At 53.1% G+C, this 25,753-nt stretch overlaps 1 protein-coding gene across 1 annotated transcript; it reads right to left on the minus strand.

Moving 5' to 3' along the window:
* Positions 1–713: 713 nt before the first annotated feature.
* Positions 714–25,630, minus strand: LOC308490189 (uncharacterized protein). The gene is made up of 4 exons (XM_081032102.1): positions 24,091–25,630; positions 23,613–23,826; positions 22,576–22,721; positions 714–2,523 (listed from the first exon to the last, which is right to left on the minus strand). Exons 1-3 carry the CDS (start codon positions 24,336–24,338, stop codon positions 22,578–22,580), a joined length of 606 nt encoding a protein of 201 aa, XP_080888228.1. The 5' UTR covers positions 24,339–25,630; the 3' UTR covers positions 714–2,523; positions 22,576–22,577.
* Between the last annotated feature and the right edge of the window lie 123 nt (positions 25,631–25,753).

Genomic DNA, 25,753 nt, shown 5'->3' on the forward strand with positions numbered 1-25,753 from the left:
TGGAGCTCTAATCCCGCAAGTGCCAATGTGGGAAAGTGATTCACCCTCTCTGCTTCAGTTTCCCATCTGTACAGTGGGGGGATGAAGATAATAATTTTATGGCCTTGGCCTCCTAGAAGTGCCTGGGGATTCACTGAATAGTACACAGCAAGTGCTGAGAACAGAATGCCCAATGTTTCAGGAATCCCGGAACGCTGGTGAGTTTTTAAAGACATGGGTGCTCTTTGCTCCCCACAGGAGGGCCAGCCGTGGAAGTTCTAACTGGTGTGTCCTGAGACTCAGGGACAGATGGTCACCAGGATGGAATTCTGTCCTGAGGGTGGAGGCTCCTGCCTGCAGCTGGGCTCCAAGGGAGACCTCAGGAGGCAAAGCCACCTTCACACCAGGCTCGAACGCAGAGCCAGTCAGGGAGCAGCTGACATTGCAGCCCAGACTGAACAGGCTGGTGAGCATTTCTCGGAAAGGGCTCCCATTCTCTACCCTCAAAATGAGCAAAACCCCAAACCCCACAGAACACACACACACACACACACACACACACACACACACACACTCTGTCTAGAGCCCAAACCCTGTTTTCTACGCTGGTGGGATGGTTTATCCATTTAAGTCATTGAACCCTTTCAGTTTGTTTCATGAAAAAAATTTTTTTTCTGTTTGTTTTAGCCACATTGTTGTTGTTTAAAGGAATGAAATAATTAAAACAAGAGGAACCCTATGCAAGCTTGGATTTTTATCGTGGTGAGCACATACAATGTATGGATATATCTTTTTTTTAACCAGCACAATTTAATGAGTTTTATTCATTGCTCAGTGACTTATAATGCTATATATTTTATTATCTAGATCTACATTTGTTTCTTAGGGCCGCCACAACAAACTACCAGTAACTGGGGGACTTCAACCAACAGAAACTTCTTCTCTCACATTTCTAGAGGCCAGAAATCTGGCGTCAAAGTGTTAGCTGGGTTGGTTCCTTCTTCAGACTCCAACAGTGAATCCATCTCGCGTGTCTTTCTAGCTTCTGATGTCGCTGCCAATCTTGGCGATCCTTGGCATAAAGAGGCATCATTCTGATCTCTACCTCCATCAGTGTGTGGCCTCTGCCTGTGGCCTCCCGTGGTACTCTCCTCTCTGTGTGTCTGTCTCTGTCTTTTGTAAAACAGCTTTCTTTGCCCATCTTTGCCTAAGCTGGGTAAAAAGCCAGAACAACAGGAATGAATCTGTTCTGTCCCAGGAGGTACAGTTGTCTCTAGCCATGCTGTCTCTGTCGGGTTCCAGCAACTTACCATACACACAGCCAACTCTCAGCAGTCTGTTTGTGCCCCCTCCCTCCTCCTCCTAGCAACCGTCCATGCGGTGAGCCTACCTTCCTGCCTGCATATTTTTGAGTATGCAAACACCCAGAGAGGGTAAGTAACTTGCCCAAGGTCACGGCCAGTGGGGCAGTGGGGGTTTGATCCCTCACATTCCAGCTCCAGTGTCTGAGCTCACCCTCATGGTGCTACACAGCCTGCACCCTGGCCCTAGGTGGCATGTATCTAGAATCTGTTCATGTTGCTGTGAGTATCTTCATACAGTTTTCACTGTGGCGTAGTATTCCACTGGGTGCATAATCCACTGTGTCCCTATCCATTCTCCTAGAGAGGAACATTCAGGTGGCCCCTGCTCTAGGCTCTCCAAGCCCCATGCTGGTGAATGTCCTCATCGCGCCATACGGGACAAACATCAGAGTTAGCGCTAAACTGCTCACATCTGCATGGAGCTTCAGGATCTGTGTTTGGGGTAAAGTGTAGACCATTTCTATGGAGGAACCACACTCTGGTTTGTGGAGGAAGGTGTGCTCTTGGGAACCCAAGCCAGGAACAGGAGCCAGGACCAAAACTAAGCAAACTTCGCGGGTCCATCCATCAGAATGCAGGCCATGGGAAGGTGTTGAATCTCATTTACTCAGTGCTCACATCCAGGGTTTCTTGGGAGGGCTGGCCTTTAATACAGAGGTTGAGGTCACGATAAGGAAGGCCCCAAGGTGATTCTTAAGTCTTGGTGAACTCTGAGCACACAATTCCCTCTCCATAGCAACAAGAGTGCTCATCCTCAAGTGGAAATCAACATCCTAAGCTCCAAAGATGGTTCCCAAAAGCGCCATTCTCCCTGAGGTGCATGTCCGTCCTCCTTTCCAGAGATGGAGCACATTTCCCTCCCTCCAGTCCAGGCCGACGCTCTCACTGCTCTGGCCAATAGAATGAGGGTTGAGACATCTGAACCCAGGTCTTGAGAAGGCTGAAAACTTCTATTTCCTCCCTCTTGGAATCCAGGCACTCTGTTATTGGAAGCTAGAGCCACATGGTGAGGCCACAGGGAGGAGAGCTGAGGTGCTTTGGTCCAAAATCTCTGCTGAGCTCCCAGCACCCACTGTCAGCCAGGAGAGCAAGCAGCTTGGGCAGCCAGCCTAGTTGGTATAATTGAGCGTCACGTGGAACAGAAGCACTGCCTGGCTGAGCCCAGTCCATCCACAGAATCCTGAGAAACAAGAAAAGTGTTATTGCTTTAAGCCACTAAAGTGTAGGATGGTCTCGTACACACTGAGAGATACAGAGACAATACGCAATGGAAATGCATACAGATGTTCACCAAAAGACGTGCCAGAATATTCATAATAGCATTATGGATGATCGTTTCAAACTGGAAACAAGCATGTGTCCCTCAATAGCCGAATGAACAAAGAGCTTTTGTCGCATCGTGTGACGGAGTGCTACATAGTCATGGAGATGAATGAACTTTGGCTCCCTGCAACAACCTGAGTGCATTGCACACACAGTACAGAGGGAAAGACACCGGGTCAAAAGAGTACATTCTGTATGATTCCATTTATACAACATCCAAGATGAGGCAGGATTCTGCGGCCTCAAGTAAGGAGAGTGACCACCTTTGGGTCTGTCTCAGTCAGCTCAGGCTGCTATAACAAAAATGCCATAGACTGGAAGCTTAAACAACAGACATTTATTTCTCATGGTTCTAGATGCTGAAAGTCCAAGACCAAGAAGTCCAGTAGATTCAATGTCTAGTGAGAGTTGGTTTCCAGGTTCATAGGCAGCACCTTCTCTCTGTGTCCTCACGTGGCCTAAGGGGCAAGGAAAAGAGATCCCTAGAGGATCTCTTTTATAAGGGCACCAGTTCCATTCACTGGCTCTCCCAAAGGCCCCACCTCTAAATACCATTCCATTGCAGGCTAGGATTTCAACATATGCATTTTGGGGGGACACAATTCAGTCTATTGTGAGGTGGCAGTGACTGGAAGAGGGATGAGGGGCTTCTGGGGATGGAGATGTACGTTTTGATCTTCACATTTCTTATAGAGCACGTTGCCTTTGAGAAAACCCATTGAGCTCATTTGTGGACTTCTCTGTACATAAGTCATATTTCAATAAAAAGTTTACTTTAAAAATGTAAATCAAATTCTTTCTGGTTATCTATTGATGTATAACAAATTGTGCCAACATGTCATGGCTTTAATATTTCTCACAGTCTCTGTGAGTCAGGAATTCAAGAGGGAGTGGTGGGCTGGGCAGCTCTGGGGTGGGGTCTCGTATGTGGTCAGTTACATGGGGGCTGGGTTGGAGTCATCTGAAGGCTTCTTCACTCACACATCTAGCACCTGGGCTGGGAAGACTCGACAGCGGGGGTGGGGAGGAACGAGAGTAGGATGGGCTCCTGGGTCTCTCTCTTATCTTTAAGTGGCTTCTCCACGTGGTCTTTCCAGCACAGGGGCTTCTGAGTAGCCAACTCCTTACAAGGCTATCAGAGGTTCCAAAGGCATGTGTCCTGAGAGAGGCAGACAGAAGCAATCTCCTTTTTCCACCTGGCCCAGAAGTCACACCGTATCACTTCTGCCATATTCTGTTTGTAGAGGCGATCACAAAGGCCTGCCCAGGTTCACGGGAGGGGCATATAGACCTTATAGCCTTTCTGACAGAAAGAGCATCAGAGAATCTGCAGACATATTTTCAAACCACCAAAAGATCATGTCATTCTTCTCATCATAAACCTTCAATGGTTGACCGTCACGTTTAGAATAAAATCCACACTTTCCATGGCCCATCAGACCAGACCCAGACCCTGGATCCTGCCTACCGTTCCCGCCTCCTTTCCTACTTTCCCCGCCCCCGCTGCTCTGTCCTCCCCCCACTCCAGCCACACTGGCCTCCTCTGGATCTCGGGCCTTTGCACGCGCTGTTCCCTCCTGGTAGAATGCGCTTCCTCCTGATGGTCCCACTCCCTGTCATCCAGGCCTTGGTTCAAATGGCACCCTTTCAGATGTGCTCTCCTTTCTCTCACACTCAGTCTCGCTACCTGGTATTACTTTCTTCATTGTCCTTCACTCTATTTGGAATTAGTTTTCCTGATGCTTTCCTCTTCTTGGTGTTAATCGTGTGCTTCTCCCAACCAGAATGAAAGCTTCTTGTTAACCACCAGTGCAATGCCTGGTGTTAGTAAATGCTTGTTGAAGGCATAGATGGGTAGATAGCGGATGGACGGATGACACTAAATACAAAACTAGTACGTCCTTTTTGAGTATGCGCTTGACACAATGCCAGATGCTGGAGACAGAGGCCGACACCCCTAGCTAATCCCAGGCAGCTGGACAAGTGCTTGGCCAGTGCTATGAACAGAGCCCACTCTGGACACAGGAAAGGACCTGTGTTGGATATGATTGGCTCCAGCATCCACTCCCCTTTATTTATGTGTCTTCCTGAACTGGAAACCAAAAAACTACATTTCCCAGAATCTCTTGTAGCCCACGTGCTGGATGGGCATGAGATTCAGCCAATGCAATGCAGCTGCCCAAGACCGAGAGGCAAAAGGGAGGCAGCCTGGAGCAGAGCCCAGCTGGAATCTGCAGGTGTGCAGTCAGGGAGACTCGCGGTTTTCTGCAGCAACATTCCAGTATCCAGTCTCCTGCTTTGGGGAGTCAAGAGACAAGTGGGTGGTGACTTCCTGACTCTGGATTGCAGACATAGCTGTGTTCTTGAACTCAGTAGATCCAGTGGCAACCTCCTGCTTCCTGTCTGAGGGAAACACATCGCTCTCTTGGCAGGTCAATTCTGTGTTGTTCCAGAGTCAGTTCTGGTGGCCCAGCTAGAAGACACTCCAGCCTGTCTGGTGATGCTGGAAGCCTCTAACTCCTCGCATTAAGTCCCGCTCTATGTAAAAGGCTTCAAGGGTGTCATATCATCTGCCGTGACGAGAATGTCTGAAAAGATGAAGAGGGTAGGATTGCGCAGTGTCTAGTCACTGGGGGATATTTCAGCAGCTCCCTTAACATCCTGAGAAAATGGAAGACTCCAGCCACAAGACCACGAAGCATCCAGATATCTGGAATGTCCAGGTGACTCACTGCATTGCTCATCGTTTTACCCAGGTGGTGGTGGGTATAAGATGGGGTGACTGCCTGCTTCAGTGATTTTACACAATAGCAAATACTAAGTTCTTTCCTTCTGCTACATGACATGGTGAAAAAAAGCAAAACAAAAGAAAAGGACCAGAAGTCTGTGTCATTATGCAATCTAGTCCTGGCCCTTTAACTAACACTGCTCTGCCAGATTGGGTAAACCACTCAGCCTTTCTGGTCTTCATATTTCTCATTGTAAAATGGGACAATGAAACAAAGCCATCTCAACTTTCCTCCTAGCTTTAAACGCCTGGATTCCTGTGTGTGTGTGTGTGTGTGTGTGTGTGTGTGTGTGTGTGTGTGTGTGTGTGTGTTTAATTCATCCTTATACCCAGTAAATTGTGCATCCTCACTGTCTGACTCCCCACCCTGCCGTGTTGGTCCCTATGAGCTGAAGAAAGCCGATTTTAATGTTGTTTTTTTTAATTTTTTTTGCCATAAATATAAAACCAAGCATACCAAAGTAAATACCGTAACCAAACCCCATCTTCCCATTGCCCCAGCATCAATTTGCCAACTCACTTCCAATTTTGTTTCTTCTCCTCTACCCCTTCCCCTGTCCGTTTACCCATAGATTATCTTGAAGCCAATCCTATCTGTACATATTTCACTTAGAATCTTTAAAAGACAAGGACAGAGATGGTTTTGATGGTGATGCCATTGCTGGTCAAATGATACATTTCACATCCCGAAGTTGTCTTCAAATCTGAGTCACCTCTTCACAAATCCTGTTTGGAAATGTGCCCTTATCAAGAACAGATGCTCCAGATGTGTCACACACACTAAAACACACTCAGAACATCCCCCTACACACTTATTAGAAAGCAATTTTTAGTATGCAAATTAGGCAATTTCTCTTAACACCGACCCAAGCCAGCCTCCACACTCCTGCACTGTCACCTACAGCGCCTTCATCTTACACGTGCAGAAGTCCCCACCCTGTATCTGTGTTCGGTGTGAGTGGCGGAGATGTGTGGACGAACCAGGTCCCCTAACGACAGAGACTCCAGAGCTGGATGCCGTGTCAGCCCCTGCCTCTACCACTCAGAAATGTGTGCCTGGACTCGTCCTGACTGTCTGGGCCTCCATGACTCCATCTGTAGAATGGGAATAATCATCTCAAAGTCTCCCTCATAGCGCTGACTTGAGGATTAAATGAGATAAGCGAACACTCAGCTTGGTGCCTGACGTATAAGAATCATACTCCGTAAACACCATTGTCCTGGTATCATTGCCCGGTTTGCCAAACTGCGATGCGGGCTCCCTGTGGCTGGATGCCTGCTGCACTCTGTGTCAGTCTCCCTACAGGCCAGCTGTAGAAATCCGTTAAACACAGAGAACAGACCCAGATATGATCCCAAAAGGGAAAAAGTTGTCTAAGTTAGCCTAATCCTTCTGGATTTTCTGTGATTTCCTCCACCGCTTGAGCAAGCCTGACACAAGAAAGGCATTCATTCTCATTTTCACAGGGGAAGAAAGCACAGAAACAACATTTTTTAACAGAAGGAACGTAGATTTTGCAAGAACTGCAATTTCAAGACCCTGAAGGACACAATTGGAGTGTTGTACTTGGGGCTCCTTCTTGGAGCAGCCGGCTCGCCGGACAGTTAAGTACTCTTCCAATGAAACAAAAGTTTTGGGCAGCCGTTTGCCATGAGTAACAGGCAGTGTGCTTCCAAGAGTATGTCAGGCTAAATGCATTTGTCATCTTGAAGGGAGACCCTCCCAGCAACAAAACAACCTAAACAGTAGCAAGGACGCCAGCATTGCACGGAGAATCCGTCTCTGATTCAATCCAAAGTTTGTCCAAGGAGGTGCTTTTCAACAACCCACCTGAGGCGAATAAATCTGAGCAGAATCATCCAGCCATGCGTATATGCCTTTGCTGCCTGCGTCATTCTTTCTCGTCTTCACCCCCTGGAATTCCTGGGTAATACATGTGCAGCCCAAAGAAACTTAAGCCCTCAATACACGTTGTCTTAGAGCAATAAATCACATACATATTTCTATTACTCAATCAACAAAAACGACATATGGCAACATCATTTAATAGGAACTCCATATGATTAAATCTGTTGAATTTCTCTTTGTGTCCCTGCCCTAGCCACTGAGCCATCCGAGAAGCCTGGATCCCGGAGTCATCTCGGGATTAAATGCGCATGAAGCACCTGGTGCGTGCTTCGTGAAGCTGATGGGGGCGGTCATGGGGGTGGTGCCCTAGGGAGAGATAAGGTGATCCAACTGAGAAGGAGGGTCACCCCATGAATGTCATAGGTAGGCCTGGCCTCTAGAGAGTCACACAGAATCCCCTTTTCCCAGAAGAAGAAACAGAGGCTTGGAAATGGGTGGGATCGGGTCAAGGTCATACAGCAATGAGTGACAGTACGACATCATCATGCCGTCCAGCGCTTCCCTCTCAGACCTGCAAGCACTTCCAGAAATGGCGATGACGTGTAAAGATGAAGAAAGAGTGTTGGCACCCGTCCCCTGGCCAGGGCTTAAGTTCAGAAGGACCCCCAGGACTCCCTGCTGTTTGCCAATGGGCAGTGTGGAAGAAAGGCAAAGCATAAGCTGAAAGGACAGCACACAGGACAGTGTGAAGGTGTCCTAAGGGTCAGTGTTGGCTGTGTGTGTGAGTGGGAGTGTGTGTGTGTGTGTGTGTGTGTGTGTGTGTGTGTGTTTGTGTTTTCAACAGGAGAGGTCTGGGGGATCTGCTTTTGCCCCAATACAACCCACATCTACCTGACAGGAGCTCCCAGGATCTCTGAACAGGACATCCATGGGGAAAGGATGGACATTTTGGTGTCCTGCCCAGCCTGGAAGCCAGGAAAGTTGGGTCTTGGCCAGTGGAATGGGGACCACGGCCCCTTTCCTCTAGGACACACCTGCCCTGCTTGGGAGGGGGGAGGGCATTAGCCTTGTGATTAATCTACTCCCTCAGAGGCCTTGGGCAAACATTTAGACTGGGCACTCCCTCTTTTCATTTGTCCAAATATCTGTAGCTTGTGGGTCACCCAGTCACTTCCTGAGAAGCTAAATTTGTGGTGGTTTAAGTCCATGCAATTTCCATCCCCCCAGAACTACCAGGGTCAAGCTGTGCATCACCCGTGTATCTGGAAGCTTCTGGTTCTGACCAGCGGCACCCTGACATCCAGAATGTTGGAGAAGAGCAAGGTAGGGGGTGAGATAATGTTTAAGCATCTTCTCTTGTGTGGACCTCTGCACAGGACATCATCCCGCAGCATCTCCGCTACTGCTAGCTACTCTGAGTCAGGTAGTGTTCAAAGAGGAGGATCCTGCCGTCTGAACAAGAGAAATAAATTACCCAAGCTGATGGGCGCAGCTGGTGGTGGTCTGGGCCCCATTCAAACTTAGGGGTGTCCAACACTGGACTCCAAAGCTCCCACAACCTCTTACACAAGTGGCTTCATTCATTTACTCACTTCAGCAGCCCATAGTTATTTTTTACCGGCATCCTCATCGTTTTTTCCATTGGCCACCATTTACTGAACTTCCCCTTTGAGTCAAGAGCTGGGCTACAGCCTTCACATTAATATCTGATTTAATTCTCTTGAGCCTCGTAGGAGGAAGTAGGACTTCTCCTCCATTTTACGTGAGGTACAGGGAGACTAGGTAACCCACCCACGGCTGCACAGAAGTAGAACCACTGTAGATGTCCCACTGCAGATGTGTAGACCTCTCCAAGCTCCAGACTATTCCATTGCATGGCTGCCATGCCACCTTTATACAACCCTACCAAAGGCTTTCTCCGCTATGAACCAGGCAAGTGAGCTGGGCTGCGTGGGAACTCCAAATTTGGGAGCTGAGGCCAAACAGTGGATGTAAGCGCCCTCCTGCCCACTTAGATGTTGCTCCTTGGCGGCCCAGTATGCCCTGAGGCTGTGCCTTTGGAGCCTTGGGAAGCAGTGGGGAGGCCATGCCCCTTAGAGGTCTGGGGTGGGGGTACAGGCAACGCAGGAAAGGACCTGGAAGCTGCTCGTCCTGCCTGGGGTCGCCTGGAAGCCGGAGTCTGTACTTAGTTCTCCCTGGTAAATAACAGCTCTGGTTTCTGCTAAAAGGATTCATTCCCAGAACACAATAATTTTCATCTCCTCCTCGCGACAACCCATAGTTTATGGCTAAATATATGCCATAATGAGCCGCTGGCTTGATAGCATTGTTAAGGAGATATTTGACCTTGGGTTTAATTGCAGGATGGAATAAATGGCTGGGACGGGCAGAGGGGCTCCGCCAGCTCAAAGGCAGCTCAGGGCTCAGGTCTGGCATCCCCCAGCCCTGGAGAAAGTGGTGCCAGTGAAGAAAGTGGCTCCCACGGTGCCCAGGCCGCCAAGATGGGCCAAGGCTCAAGAACCAAGTGCGGCTGGTGCGGTCCTTGGCCAGGGCTGCCCCTGGAACGCTTCCCTGTGGGTGGATAAGGGTGACTGTTAACCCTGGAGATCAGCCCTCATCGGACTCACTGTCTTTTGGCCCAGCGCCCTGCTTTCCAGAAAAAAAGTCACCTCTACCCCCACAGGCAGAATGCAAGGTACAATAACTGGGCACTCAGCTGGCTCAGGAGTTGCCTCACCACCAATCGCAACAGACAAAACACTGACGTGAAGTGTTTCCAACACCAACCCCCTGTCTCAGTCCCACTGGCAAGGACGGAGGAAAGGGAAGCCAGGGAAGAGAACGGCCAGGTACCTGCTGAAGGCTAGTGAGCGAATAAAATGTTGGCGTGCATTGGCAGACAACGTGGAGAGGAGCAGGGCAGCAAGTGGGGAGGGACTCCGTGAAGCAAATGCTCTGGTCTCCTGCCCTGGGCCTGCAACCACAGCGCTTCTGCAGGGAAAACATGGCCCAGCTGGAGTCTGTGACCCCCAAGGCCTGGGGGGGGGGGCGATTCAGGCCGGCAGCCTCGCAGGGTGCTGCACATGTCCACACACTGTCTCTATCCTCTTGGATGTTTTCTCTCCGCTGCTCAATGTCAAAGCTACAAAACCCATCAGGGTCATATCAGCTCAACACACAGGTTTGACAAATGGCAGCTCTTTCAAAGAAGGGGGTGCCCAAAACCGTGACTTAGGCCCAATTTGTTGGATCTTGGTGGTTCTTATTTGGGAGGAGGGATAGGAGTTTCGAGCAGCTGCTGAAAGCTACGGCTCTTCTCGTCCCCAAAATGCACCCACATACCTAGATTTATACCTCCCACCTCAAGACCCTTTGATCTCAAGTTAAGAACTTCACACACACACACACACACACGCACACAGAACAGCTCCACTTTCCCCATCACCTAAGACCCAGGAATCGTAGAATCCAGCCTCCTCACAGTGTCCGGCCTCAGTTTCCAAGGGTTGGCATGGAGCCCCGAGGTGGCAGAGGAGAAAGGGAAACACGGTGTAACTCGCCCCCACACATGTGAGCTCTCTACCTAAACCTGGGGGTTAGAATGAATCATCCTAAGAACAACTCTCCTTCCCTGGGAGAGAAAGGCTGAATGCAGATTTCTTCTGTTGCCCGGTAATTATCCCGGATTTTCCCTCTTTCTCAAGAGCTCGTTGGTTTTTTGGTTCCCTCTACTTCTTTACTGCTCAAGTGCCAGTTGGGTTACCGGGTCAGGGTGAGCCTGGCCTTCAAAGCGTTTTTGAGTAATGAATCTGCTTTGTAGTGAAGAGGGAAGCAGAGAAGCAAAACCCAGGAAGGTGGGGCGCAACGTTGCTGGTAGACCCTGCTGGCCAGGTTGGAAGACCCCAGAGGGGGTGTTCTCTAGGCGCTGCCTTCTATCTGCAGCAGCCGGCACCCTGTGCACCTAAACGGGAGCTGAGCTGATGGGAAAGGGAGGGAGCAGCGACTACATGAGCACAGCATGGTGAAGAGCTGCGACAGTGAATGAAAAAACCCAAATCGCCCTAGTCCGATGTCCTCTAGGAAGAGATTAGACAAGGCCCTGAATTTTCCACTGGGCTAGCCGCCCTCAGTCTCCGTCTCACGTCGTCTCACGTTGCCCGTGGAGACGCGGCCGCACAGTGTTTGCAAGTGGCCAAGTGCGTTTCCAAGAGGATGCGCGACGGTGACCCCCCGGGGCATAATGCGGGTGTCTGCCTGGCTGCCCCAGCCCCGGCAATGCCCCTCCCGCGCCAGCGCCACTGCCGGCCTCCTGCGCGCGGTGGGAATCTCTCCCGCCTGCTGCGATCGGCAGCTCTTTCCAGCGGGGTCCCGGTTTTCCTTCTCCGGGTTCTCATTTACTAAAGAAAAGGAGGCAACAATCACACACGTGCTGCCGCGGTCCTTTCCAATCCACGGAGGAAAAATGGGGCGGTAGGTGTTGAGAAAGAGAAAAAGATTTTTCTCTTGGGATGGGGGAGTAGAAGCGGCCTTCGGAAAGCCAACTGCTTTTCCCCAAGGTGCGGGGGAGGGGGGAAGTCATCCATTACAGGAAGCGAACGTCAAAGCTAGAGAGAATTGTATTATTTTTAAAATAAAAGAAAAGCAAGCGAACGGCGGGCGGTCAAGGGGAGGAAGGAGACTGATTTTACCCCACTGGACTGTCCCAAAAGAGTTTACCAGGGGGCCGTTTTCAAAAGGGCGCTGCAGGACTTAAATTAGGGTTTTTTTTCTTATCCAGAAATCTGATTGTGCTACTGCGGGTCGCCGGGATAAGGGGGCAGGATGATTCCAAGCAGAGTTCCCGATGTGTGGGGGGGCTGGAGGGAGGAGACACAATTTCATACAGACGAAGTAGGGGTTCTGCTAAAGGTCCGAAGCGGGCCCAACCTGTGCGCCCTTTGATTGTGCCTGGGACGCGAGTCCCCGGTGGCCGCAGTGCGATCGGCAGGCTGTTTGTAATTCCATCCTTTTTTTCATTAACATAAACACCACTTGAACAAAAATATACAGGGCCACCTACTTCGCCAGGAAAGACGGCCCAGCGCCCACCAGCCCGCCCGCTTGCCCGCCCGCCGGACCCCCTGCCCTCCCGCGCGCCCCGGTGCGCCCAGGTCCACGCCGCGCGCCGCGCCTGGGCTGAGCTCCCCTTTGGGTGGCTTTGAAGTTTCAGGCCGCCCCCCCACACACACACACACACAGACACAGTGCAGCTTGTCATCCCAGCTGGCCGCTGCCGGAGCCCCGATGGAGGTGCTGAGTTGTCAACGTAAATTCCTAGTTAAGCCACTTGTAGATAAAGCCTCGAGGCAAATTTGTTCCTCTTTACCTGAGCGCCCCCGCCCCCGCCCCCGCCCTCGCCCGCGCGGCCCTAATTGCAGGAGGAGCTCGTAGCCGGCGGCGGCCTCCGCAGCGAGCTAATTGAGTTGGAACCCGCAAAGTCTCCTTTGAGCTGGACGCTTGTCGGGGATGAAAAGAAGGAGCTGGGGAACCGGGGTCCACGCCGCCTGGGACCTCCAGCCTGGAGCGGAGGCCTAGGTTTGCTGGCGTGGGCTTTTGCTGGAGGAAGGGCAATAATGGGGGGTTCTCTGCGGTCCACGTAAGTGAACGCAGTGACTTCCTGGCGGCTCTCGTGGGTGCGTCGGCCTCCAGGGTCCGCGTTCAAATAGTCCTGGTTCCTGGTTCTCACCTCCACACACACACACACACACACACACACACACACACACACACACACACACACTGCTCGTGTGCGTGTGCACGTGTCCCTAGGGCCCGGCAGGGATCAGAGCTCTCTAAAGTCATCCAGGAGTCCTGGGTCTGAGCTTCGCCCTATTCTGCCCCCTTCCGTACCCGCATTTCGTCTCCCCGCTACTGCCCGAATTAAAAATCGGGTTTTGGAGACCGCAATGGGAAATTAGCCCGACTCATCTAGTAACCCGGTTCCAGGCTTTGTCTACATGGGTACAGGCCGGTGGAGAACAGAGCTAGTTGCCCGTATAATTCAGGCTCCCAACAACGTAGGAGGAATGGTACCTGGAGCCGAGTCCGATGTGCTTTTTTTCCCCTCACATTACTGCATAATCTTTGGTGTCCGCTACTTCTCACTACCCGTATAGACACGTCCCAAGCAATCTTGCACTTTAAGTGCGTTTCCCGGTTTTGCAAGAAAAAAAGGAAAAACCAGTCGAGGCTCCCCAGCTTCGTGGACCTTAGATTCCGGTCTAGGCATCACCCTCTAGCGGTAACCAGGTTTCATCCAGAGTGCAGACCCTCCCTATCCTCCCTTCTCCCTCGTGTGCCCGGCGACCGCAGCAGTTATCCGAGACTGGACAGTCCAGGGGGCCGTCGGGGCCCGCAACGCGCGGACTTGGTTTCCAGAAGCCACCTCTCCACAAGCACAAGTCCCCGTTGCGCCGGGGTGCCCCGAGTCCCCCCTGCCCCCCAGCCTCAGCTCAGACACGCACGGGAGGAGGCTGAAATGCCCCCTGGCTCCCACCGAGGCCGGGCCAAGGCAATGAGAAAGGGGCACTCGCTGTCCCCACCTCCTAAGACCCTTCCCCAGACTGAGGGCTCTCGAATTTGCAGCTCCAGCGTCCCTCGCCGCGGCGCCCAGGGGAGTACCCCCTCCCCGGGGATGGTCGAAGTGAAATAAAAGACCGCATTCATGCCAGAGGAACCCATCATTAGCCCAAACCGCGGTTTCCACTATTGCTTCGTCGCTGAATGAGAGCAGCAGTAGCCAGGAGGGTCTGCCCGGACCCTCCTGCCGCCGCGGCCGCCAGGGCCTGGGTGGACGCGGAGCCACATCGCAGCCAGGGCCCAGCCCTGACCTTCGGGGGTGGCGCACCCAGAGCCCTGTGGGGACCTGGTCCGCGCGGAGAGAAACGCGTCCTGTACTTCCTACGAAAGGCAGATACACCGCCTCGGCCGAACGCCAGCCCTTTGCCAATTCTTTTCTGAGAGGCTACGTAAAGAACGCTTGAGTCAGACTCGAAAAACCAGAGTGAGTCTCAGCTGCTTTTGAGAGAGAGAGAGAGAGAGAGAGAGAGAGCAGGTCGGGGTGGTGGAGGGCAGCTACCCTGAAATGAAATCCTTCAGAAAATGCTGCTTTGCAGAAACGCGGAGAAAAACGTGGTGGTGGTGGTGAAGGGGCTGTTGGGACACTTATTACTGGTCTCTTTTAAAAGCGAATTTGATTCCTAATTGAGTTAGTGTTCATGGCGAATTAAATGGGTCTTAGCCTAATTTGGAGGGGAGGGTGACCCCGTGGACACGTTGCCTACAGCTGCCACGTGGACCTAAGTCATTCTCAAACTTTAACAGCAAAAAAGGAGGTGGGAGGAGAAGCAAGATAAAAGGATCGATTTTGACCGTGGGAATATAACAAAAATGCTTAAAATATTTTGAGGGTGATGCTTCTTAAAATAGCGGGTCTTACACATCTTCTCCTGCCAGGGATAGAATTTTGCAGGTAATCAATTGCTAATTATTAAGAAAAATAATTATAAGAATTAATTGCTGCCGGGGTAAAGAAATGGAGTGCATACATGAAAACGAAGTGCCCCAAAGAAATGACTTTTTAAAACGAACCCATGCGAGGACCTGTGTGTGATCAAATTGTTCAAAGATTTGGTGTAACTCCAGCATGGAGAAAATATTTTTCAAAATAAAAGGACCGCAAAGTTTGAGTGACGATTTTATGTTTTCACCTCTGATTTTTAAATTCTACAGGGTGGAACACTGTTCACTGTAATAAGGTGAACGTTGAGCGAGAGGCAAAAATAATAGTAGTAAAAAGGGACGGAGGCGCGTTTTAAACGGCAAGGAGTTCTCTAAGCGTTAGGCGTGAGGAGAAGCCACTGGATGGGGGCTCTTTAATCGCCCCAGGTAGAGACCTAGTGGCTGGGTGGGTCAGGGGCCTCCACTCGGAGGTCTGCTGCTGGGGGACAGGGACCCCTGGGCCTCCAAGCAGCTAAGCCGGGGGCTGTTCTGATGCCGCATTGCTATAAATCCTCTTGTCCCAATTTCGTGCCACAAAAAGAGCTGCAGGAAAGATTTTCCGTGAGCACCCTAGGAGGAGAGAGCCTAGGGACTAAATGAGCCCTAACTTCAGCAAGGGGAAGCCTGGTGAGGAGAGTGGTTCAGGCCACCACCCACCCTCCCTGCCATTTCTCAGAAACTGGACTGTTGGGGAACCGTACCGGGAAGCAGGAGTACAAATTGGTGGGGCCTCCCAGGAGGCCTAGGATTCTGCCTACCCCCACTCTGTGGGGGGGTTATAGGGTGAGACCCACCGCAGGCTGGAGACTGTTATTTTCTTATTACTCTCCGGGGAAAGCTGGGGGTGCACTACGCAGAGCCTCTGAGTTAAGGGGGGGGGCGACCGTCTTTCCTCTTCTTCCTGGGTTTGTCAATGGAGGCCCAGCGTCGGGGCCCCACAGGTGCCCTCAGGAGGAGGGAGGCGAGTGTCTTACAATTGGTCCCATATTTATGAGCCCTCACTGTGTGCCCACGCTGTGCCTTGCTCTCCTGTCTCTGAAATGAGCTCAGCCCTAGATGAGCACTGGCACTCCGTCGATGCTCAGAGATTTCCTAACGACAATGCTGTTCTCGATTAGTCTTCACACAGCCCTAGGGTAGAGATGTCTATATTTTCACCATCATGCAAACGAGAAAAGGGGACTCGGAGAGGTTAAGAAGCTGCACAGAGGTCACACAGCAGAGAGGGCAGGGAGGTGGGAATCTAATCCAGGTCTTTGGCAGGCTGGGCCCTGGGCAAGGTGGTCACCCCACAAGGGTCAGCAGGGAGCCCTTGAAGGACTCTGTTGACGCAGGGACCAAGGCTGGTTGGGGCTGGGGGGACAGACTTCATCAACATTCCCTGTGTCAGGAAGTCTGCTGTGAGTCGTCATATTCTCCAAAGAGGCTCCCCCTCCAACGCGACATTCTGCTCCCTGAAATTGGTGCCAGGATGTTGAGCTACTTTTCCTATCCACACTGGGGATGAGGGTGGGAGTGATTCCCTGGTGGCAAAAACAGAGCCACAGGAGAAGGGACTTGTCCAAAGGCCCACGCAAACTGATTCCCCTGCTTTTGTTCACTCCACCAAATCCTTGGTCATGTCAAGCCAAGTCCACAGGCTGGACACCCCCAGGCTTTCAAGACTGCAGGCAGAAGGGAATGAGGAATTTCATCCCCTAGTACCCCAAACACCCGTGAGGAAGCACCCTCAATTATAACAACTAGGGCAACAATTACTCATTTATCTAATCCTCTTGACTACCCAGAAGGAGGCACTCCTGTCACTGTTCTTGTTCAGCAGATAAGACGACCAGAGCACAGAGAGGTAAAGCCACCAGTCCCAGGCCACACAGCGGTGGAACCAAGTCTCAATCAGGCAGGTCCCAAGCTCCTAACTGCTCTTGGGTTTGTTTGTTTGTTGTTTAACAATTGCACCATGGTTCACATTAATGGTGCGCCCTCCCACTTCATCTCCCGCCTCCCACCAGACCTTGCACAGAGCACTTCGTGTTTCTCCTCTGGTTCTCAGGCCAGCTTTATAGATGGTACTGAACGTATCCTCCTTTTAAGATGAGAAAACTGAAGCAAGTAGAGGTTAAATCACTTGCCAAGGGACTCTTCAGTCCACTTTGCACACGGCCTCATGGGGCTTTACTCACAAACACTGAAAAGGGTTGCCACGAAGCCCCTTCCGGACTCTCTTGGGAAAGCCCCACATCAGGTCTAAAGGGGAGCAGGTCTGGGACCCACTCCCAGGAGAACTGGACCCAGAGAAACTGCAGTGTCAGAGCAGCCACTGCCAGCCCAAGAGCCTGGAGCCTGGAGAGAAGGGTGTCTCCCTCCCTCTCTTTGTCTTTTTCTCTTTTCCTCTCTTTCTCTCCCTCTGTCTCTGCCTGTCTCTCTTTCTCTTTCTTCCTCTCTCTGTCTCTGTCTCTCTCCCTCTCCCTCTCAGTCCCTCTCTGTCTCTGGCTCCCTCTTGCACACATTCCTCCCTTGGGTAGGGGGCTCCCTGCCTGACCCCATCAACAGTGGATACCTTTCTGGGTGCTGCCCCCCACCCCCAGCAGACCAAGGGACTTTGTCTATCCATGGTTTCTCTCTCCCTCTCCCTCTCTTTTTCCCTCTTCCTCTCCGTCTCCCTCTCCCTTTCTGTCTCTCTTTCCCCCTTGGCTTTGCTCTCCTGTTCCTGGCTCTCTCACCTCACTGTGCAAACTTCTGACTCTCTTACCATCTGTGTGTGTGTCTCTCTCCGCACCTTGCTCTCTGTGTCTCCGACTCCAGATGTCTCTGGATTCTGATGACTGGACATTGGTTCTCTCTCTGGGGAAGGGGTTGGGTCTGACCATCAGTGCTTCTCTGTTCTAGAGCACAGGGCAGGCGGCCTAGCGCTCTACCCAGCTCTGACTTCCCAGGAGCTGTGTCACCTTCACCCATGGCACATACACATAAGAGCTGGCTCTCCAATAAATTGTGCAGAAAACAGGCCCAGCAAAACGGTGCAGATCCTTCCAGGGGGCCCTGGGGCAACCCGGCTGGGACAAAAGGACCCAAACTAGACCTGGGGAAGGTGTGGGAGAGGCTGTCACTTCCATTTTCTCCGCAAACTGTGGGCAATGGGTCCTGACCTCAGGCAGGTAAAACCCCTTCCTCTCTCCTCCCTTTTTCATCCGTGTAGGGATGAACAATTTTTTTCTCCCTAAAAACAATACGTTTTTCATTGTCAAAATTCTATTCTCCTCTAAACAGGGAATATACAGAGCATTACCAGCTCTAAATGGAGACCTACACACTGGCAGGTTTATGGGAGCAAATTGCTGCTTTTGATTAAGAAACAAATCTGGGCATGTTCCCCCCACCTCCCTGCATTGCCTGGCCCTCATTTCCCCGATCTCACTCTGTTCTAACTCCCTCTTCCCTGCGTGTTGTGTGTGTGTCTGTCTTATTTTATCTCTCCCTCAAATCTGAGAAACAGAAAATACCTGGCCCCTGAAATTTAATTTATATTGTCCTTTTTTTTTTTGTAAGTCAGACAGAACTCATTTTCATCTTCTCTCTTTACGCTGCCTACCCCCATCTGAGAAGGACTCGTTTTCACTGCGAGTCCCACCCTCTGAAGAAGACGCTTTGAGCGACAGTCCCTTTCTCTCCGATATACCTTTTGGGCATCACTCTCTCTCCTTCCTCAGAAACAAAATCTACCGTCACACACACACCCCCATGCTGGAAGGAACATCTTCTCGCCATCTTTCCAAGCCCAGCTGTCCAGGCAGCGGGGATAAACACATTGGATGCTTTGGAGCCTGCCTCTGTGGGAAGGAGAGCTGTGGGCGCGCCAGGCATCTGGAATGGGAGCCGCGGGACGCTCCACGTCCCTGGAGCGGTCTCTGCTTCTTACAGCAGCAGGCACTGCAAATGCCAGAAAACTCCCAAAAATTTCACAGGGGAAGAGGGCTGTAAATTCCTGGGCTGCGATGTTGTCAAATATTTCATTGAAGAACGTCATGGAAAATGTGTGCTTTTGGGTAAAAGGGCCAAGTGAGGGGGCAAACTGAGGACTGCAGCAGTGCAAGCACGAGCCTTCTTTTTTTCTTTTTCTTGACCAAAATCTGAACCTCTCCCCAATGTACAGCTGACAGGGAGATGAACCTGCCAGGGCCTGGCGCAAGGATAACCCCTGTCCCCGCTGCTCCCCAAATGTGGCCCTGGTGGTCTGAACAGGTGGGTGCCGAGGGCGTGTGGCAGGGATGGGTGAGGTCCCGGGGTGCTGCCTCTCTGTCCTCCACACCTGGGGGGTATCCCCATGAAAAGTCTCAGGAAGCCCCAGAACCCATCTTGCAACTAACACAAAGGAACAATGGGACTGCCTTGGTTTGCAGTTTACTTGGGCAGCCGTGGGGCACAAGTGGGAACAGCATTCCAAAATGTGGGTGTGCGGCACAGATGAGGAGCATTCCCAACGGCCCTGGTACACCCAGGCACTGGGGCTTCCCAGGGTTCAGGGCGCCTTCTATACTTCTCTGTTGTTTCTGCATCTTTTCTGGGCCGGCTGCAGATAGAGGGTGACAGGGCCCGGCGCTCACAGCCTCTCAAGACCCACGGGGAAGACTCACTGTCCCCATGTCTCCATACTACTTTGAGAACTGCCCACCCTTCCCAGCACAACGAAGTGCGTGAAAGTTGTTCCTACGTTACAAAAATAAAGTGGGAGAGTCACTTGGCTTCCCTGGGACCTAAGATCAAAACAACCTACTTTACAGGGTTATGGTTGGGGTTTCCTGAGCCAGTGATTGCCTTCAGGGGCTTCAGAAGAGCACACAGTCAGCCCTCCATCATCATTAGCTGGGTGGGCTTTGCATTTTTTATTATTGCGTGTTCCAGCGCCTGCACATCTCCTGACAGCCTTTCATTCACCTAGCCTTGCTCTATTGTAAACACATTGCCTGGAGCTGGGGTGGACAGAGCACCCCGGGGTAGACCCCTCTCTGCAACATGCTGTACCCAGGATGCAGACTGCATTGTCACCACATTCCCCATCAAGTTCTGTGCCACAGGCATCGAATTGGACATATTTCCCAATGTTCCTGCAACGCCATGATGTCATGTACGATATAACTCATGATATCATACACACACACACCACAACAGTCTGTGTAATTCTATATTATATGGGCCTCAGAGGCTACAGTATCCTGTATCTGGATCACATTATGTTGTACACACCCCCAAACCCTTCCATGTGCATCACCTGTTATCCTATACACATTCTATAATGTTCTGGGGATGGAACACCTCACACTGCATTCGCATATCCTGCACACATATTGTGTTATATTGTTCCATCCCCATCTTAAAATATGAATTACACATGCAGTCACTGCACTCTACCCACCTCCTATAATGCTTAGCATAGGACACGCGTCATATTCGCACAAACCTCAGGCTATTCTGTGCCCAACCGTTACACTGTCCACCCACCTGACATTTTCGTGCCTGCCGGACACTACTTGGTGCCTTTCTAGTTCCACGGTTCTCGCCCCTCTGCAAATGGGCACGCATGTGAGAGCACATCTAGTTTGCAGAGAAATATCCCACTTCTTGTGTGCACAGAGAAGAGGGAATGTCCTATCTCCTCCCAACCCTGATGTGTCTCCCCACAGTGCCCTGCCCCCAGGTTGCATTTTGACCCACAAATGTCCCAGCCCAACCCCTCAGGGCTCCTTACCAATGTCCCCAGGCCAGGTGGTTTCCCTTACTGTCCAGCGCCGCCTGGGGTCTGGGGCCCAGCCCACACACTACCTTGCATCGCCTTTGGACATCGTCTGAAAGGGGTTCGAGGGAGCAGGGCAAGGGAGGCGCTGGCGCTGGCCGGGTGCTAATGCAGAGCTGGGGAGGCAGCGGGCAGGGCGGCTGCCCTCGAGGTGGGTGGTCGGCGGCCGCCTCTGCCCCCGCCCGCGAGGCGGGCCGGGCACAATCCAAGCTGGATCTGGTTCCCTGCTCGGGTTACCGCGCGCTCTCGGCCCGGGCGGCTTCACTTAAGCAATTAGCCAGTAAAAATACCTTGGGCTTGGGGAGTGGGAGACATGGCAGGCATGTCTGTTTTTACACCCCCTCCCCACATTTTGGGATTCCTGGGACTGGCGCTTGGGTGCAGATTTGATTTGGGACGGGGGGGGGGGTGTCTTTATCGATCTTTAAGCTAAGAGCCGGAATCTGCCATATCCCAGTCTGCATTTTCTCCAACTGCCCCTCAAGCTGGGCCCCAGGGGTTTTGTTTGTTTCTGTCTGTTTGGATAGTGTAAGTCTTTCTCTGCACAGTCTTGCCCAATGCTCCCAACAGCCCGAAGAAAAAAGTGTCATTATTCATCCCATTTTTCAGATGAAGAAACTAAGTTACAGCATGGTGATTATAGTTAATAATACTGTATTACATCCTTGAATCTTTTTAAGAGATCTTAAATAACGCTCTGAACACGCTCGCGGGCACACACACACAAATGGTAACTGTGGAGGGATGGAGGTGGCAGCTAACGTTGGGGGCAGTAATCATTTTGCAACATATAAATGTATCAAATCAATACCTTATATACCTTAAACTTACACAATGTTATGTTTCAATTATATCTCACTAAAGCTGGGGAAAAATAAACCCACCAACAACTGCTGCCCCCAAAAGATGAAACTGAGGCACACACAGCTCATGTAACATCCCTGCATGGTGGAGGCTGCCTCCAAATCCTGACCACGATTCCAAATCTGCAGGCAGAGAGAGGGTCTCTGCCTTGTCTATCGCCGGCCCTTTCATCCTATGGCTGGGGCTTAAATCCCCTGTCCTGCCGTCAAACCTGGGTTTGTATCCTGTCTCTGCAGGGTGACCTGGGACATAGGGTAACCTCGCTGAGCTCCATCTGTAAAGGAAGGGATAATATTGATCTCGTAGAGGCTTCTGTGAAGATTAAAAAAATATCTTTGGGGTGTTTAACCAGGGTCCTGGGTTCATGGATAAATGGATGGGAGGTCGCACACAGGGTTGTGGATATGCTCCCACCCCTGGATGGTGAGTTTAATAGGTTTGGTGTAATCTTGAAAATCATTCTACAAACGTCGTAGGTATGCGACTTCTGTGTGGGGTGGGTGGGAGGAGGGTGAGATGTAGTTTTCAACAGTTTGTCAAAGGGATTCGCAGCCCAGAGAAAAGTTAAGAACATCCAAGGGGGGTGTTAATAAGGTGCTGATCAGTACTTAGGCGCAGTGGACAATCCATAAGTCCTATTAACATTGTGTTTGCAGTTGTTATTATTTTATCCCCATTAGTTCTCCAACAGGTCTCTCTGTGCCCTTGGGCCTGGGAAGCCAGGGGCATGCCGGGCCTCAGAGCATTTCTAAACCCTACTCTCAGCCTGCAACAAGGCGTCTGGGAGGGTAAAATACAATGATAGATTGTTCTTGGGACAAGAGAGGAAAGATGAAGACCTGTTTGCTTAACATCATTGGTTGACTCAGGCCACGTCTTCACCAGGCCTCAGTTTCCCCACCACAAAAATGTAAGGTCAGGGACCTCTCAGGGGCATCTTGAGAGCCAAGAGCGTAGTCTCTGGGCATATCAAGAAGCTCTCCTTTCTATGGCTGTTGTTCTTCCCAGAATTGAGGGGGGTTCGCCCCCAAATTACAGAGCTGGGAACTAATTCCTCCTCCCCTCCCTCTCAAACCCCCACCTTTATCTCCTGCTGGGGTGGAGATTAGCGGTTGGGAGAGAGCCTCCATCTGCCACATTCCTGAGGCTCCAAGGCCACTTGGTCCCCTCTCCATGGAAAAGGTAACTGCTGTCCTTCCCCTGCTGAGTCTGGTTTGCTGTCAGAATCTGAGGGATAAATGGAGGCAAGGTGGGGCCCGACTCCACACTTCCTGCCCAGGAAGGCAGAAGCTCCTTCACCCCAAAATACACAGGGCCCCCCAAGGGGAGCTGGTGAGAGACAAGGATGTGCAGGAGGGAGGGAGCCTGATCTGGGGGTGAGCCAAGATGAAATCCGCAGCCCCTCCCAACTAGAGAGAGCCTCCGAGCGAAGGGGGCTACTGGACAAAGGGCCCCCCAACATCATGCTCTATAGAGGCCCCTCACTTTGGAGGCTCCTGGTCAGTGGAGGAGGAGCGAGAGAAAGGGAGGCGTTCCTATCACTTTCTGGGAGCCGTGGGGAGTACTGTTCCCGTGGCTGGCTGGTGAGCAGGCAGCCTCCCCCGCTCGCATCTCCTCTAAAAGCCAGATGTGCTCCCAGCAGCTGGCGGTAGCGACCCCTTCGCGGGAGCTTCCCTCCCGGCGCTGCCGGGGCCTCCTTGCCTGCAGCTGCCGTTTGACGGGGTGAAAAAAAAGTGATGGAGGAAAAAAATGTGAGAATGCGGGTGTGCGTGGACGTGCGCGCGCGTGGAGAGGTTGCGTGAGATTGTGTGTGCCTGTGCAGCTGGCTGTACTGGGGTGAACGCGCAGTGCAGGAATGTGTGTACTTAACCGAAAGTGTGTCCTCAGCGGTGGGCAGGCTTGTGCGTCTGTGAGAGGGTGGGGGGCGCCTGAGCTGTGTGCCGGGTGTCGCTTGGTGGTGGTGGTGGTGGGGAATGTATTGGAGGCGGTGCGCGGTGCTCAGTGTGTCAGGTCTGTGGGTGCTGGCTGAACTGAGTGAGGTGAGGGTGCGTCTGCCAGTGCGCGTCTACCTGAGCGAAGAAACAACGGACACACAAAGCAATCACGTCCCACACTCACCCTTTCCCTAGGCCGGCTGGGCTGCCCGCGCGCGGAGCCGAGGCCGGGAGAGCCAGGCGGAAGCGCAGCGCAGAAGGTGACTCTCCCGTCTCCGCGAGCGCGGCTCCGCCGGGGAAGGCTGCGATCGCTGGGCAGACAGCGCCGGCGAGCCCTCCAGCTTCCTCGCAAGGACATGCCAGGCGCCCCGGTGGCGATGAGACGTCTCCCGCCAAAGCTGCAGGCGAGCGAACGAGGAGGGGGATTAGCAGGGGACAAGGAAGCCGGAGAAACGCGAGAGGCCGGTGGTGGGCTTTGAAAAGCGCCGCGGGCCCCGCTCCGAGCCCGGCACACGCCTCTCACTCCAGTTCGCGCCAGGGCAAGGCGTCTGGGCTCCTCGCGATGCCTCGCGAACATACCCCTCACCTCCCTCCACCCGACTCGGGGCACTGGCGGGAGGCCCAGCCTGGTGCCCCGCAGTCTGCGCGCAAACAGCACTCACCTGGGTCCCTGCGTGCCGCGTCGCGCCCGGCTCCTGCGCTGTGCCGTGCTCGGCGCCCCCAGCCCCCAGCCCTGTCCTAGCCCGCACCTCAGTGCCGTGGGGTTGGCGGGGAAGGCGTGCTTGCGAGCCCTCTGCTGTGGGCAGCCAGGCGCGTGAGGGCCGCCGCCGCAGACTGTGTTCCGGAACCTGGCCTGGCGCGCAGTGTCAGAGGCCCCCGAGGAGGCGGCAGGCCGAACCCACAGGGGCATTAGGCCAACTCCCCCCGCGCACGCGGAATTCTCTATTATTATTATTAGAGAATCCCTCAGAACATGTTTACATTGAGCCGTATAAACTTCCTGCCAGGGCCTTTACCATCTACGAGAAATCGGAACCTGCTCTTGGAAAGTGGGGACACCGGGGCTGCGGGGCCAAATAGGCGGGTTTTCAGTGAGTGTGTGTGCGTGCGTGTGCGTGCGTGTGTGTGTGTGTGTTTGGGGGGAGGAGGTTAACTTGGCTACGTGTGGGCTCAGATACGAGCGCGGCTGATGTACACGTGAGAGTTGGTGCACGTTTAAGCTCTGTGGGCCTGCTATGTAATGCGTGAATGCATTAGTGGGAACGTACGTGTCTGAGCGCCGTGTGCGTGAGTTTCCACTCACGCATGGGTGTGAGTTTGCAAGCCTGAATGTAGTAATTTCCCCTCAATGCACGCGTATGTGTGCATGAGGGCACGAGGGCATGAGTGGGTGAATGAGCCAGGCTGCGTGTTGCGGGAGCCTGTGCGGTTTCGGTCCCCGCAGGGCCAGCTGTTCTGACTCGCTCCCGCCCGGCCCCGCGGCGCCGGAGACAAAGCGGCAGCGACCCGCCCTGCGCTTTCGTTTTCCGCCCGCGCTCGGCTCCGGTGGCTGCCTGCCTGCTCGCGCGCTGCTGGGCGAGTCCGAAGTCCCGGGCGCCGCGCAGCCTTCCCGGGGCGGGGAGAGTGGGGAGGCGGTCCCTCGCGGGAACCTACGCCTGCTGGCCGCGGGAACCCGAGCCGGCTGTGCCCACGATGGCCACGACCTGGCGTCCGCTGCCGCCCCTGCAGTTGCGATTTGCCACGGGTCTGTCCTCGTCGGGGAAGGCCGAGGACCCGGGGTGCGTTTCCCGCCGCGCGGCCCGGGCAGGGAAGGCGGGGGCCTGTCGGCCGCGGGGCTGAGCCGCAGGCTGTGGGGGCCTTAGCACTTGCTCGCCAGGTTGGTGGAGGCGGGGCGGGCTCTTTCGGCAGCCGCCGCGCGGTGGGGGTGGGGGCCCTTTAAGCGCCCACCCGCGCGGGGGCCGGAGGGGGGCGGAGAGGGGAGGGAACTCGTGGAGGGTCTTACGCCGGCCCCGGAGACGCGGCCGAGAGAAGATGCAGTGAGGGCGGCCTCTGCAGGAGTCGTGGAGCCGAGCGCTGCGGGTGGCGGGGACCGAGCGCCGCTCCCCGCGGGGTCTCACGGCCGCAGGCCCTAGAGGTGGTGCTTCCCCCCCCAAAAAAAACTCGTGGGGGTGGGGGCTTCCTCGCGGCCGCCGCCCTTGCTGCAAAGAGGCTGCCCTCTGCCTCCGCTCCGCTCCTTCCCCGGTGGGAGGGCGAGAGGGAAAGAGGGAGGAGAGAGCGGTGGGGGAGGAGAGAGCGGGAGAGAGAGGGGGGCTGTGCGCCAACCGC

The sequence above is a fragment of the Rhinolophus hipposideros genome, assembly GCF_964194185.1.
Source record: "Rhinolophus hipposideros genome assembly, chromosome: 21".
Lineage (NCBI taxonomy): Eukaryota > Metazoa > Chordata > Mammalia > Chiroptera > Rhinolophidae > Rhinolophus > Rhinolophus hipposideros.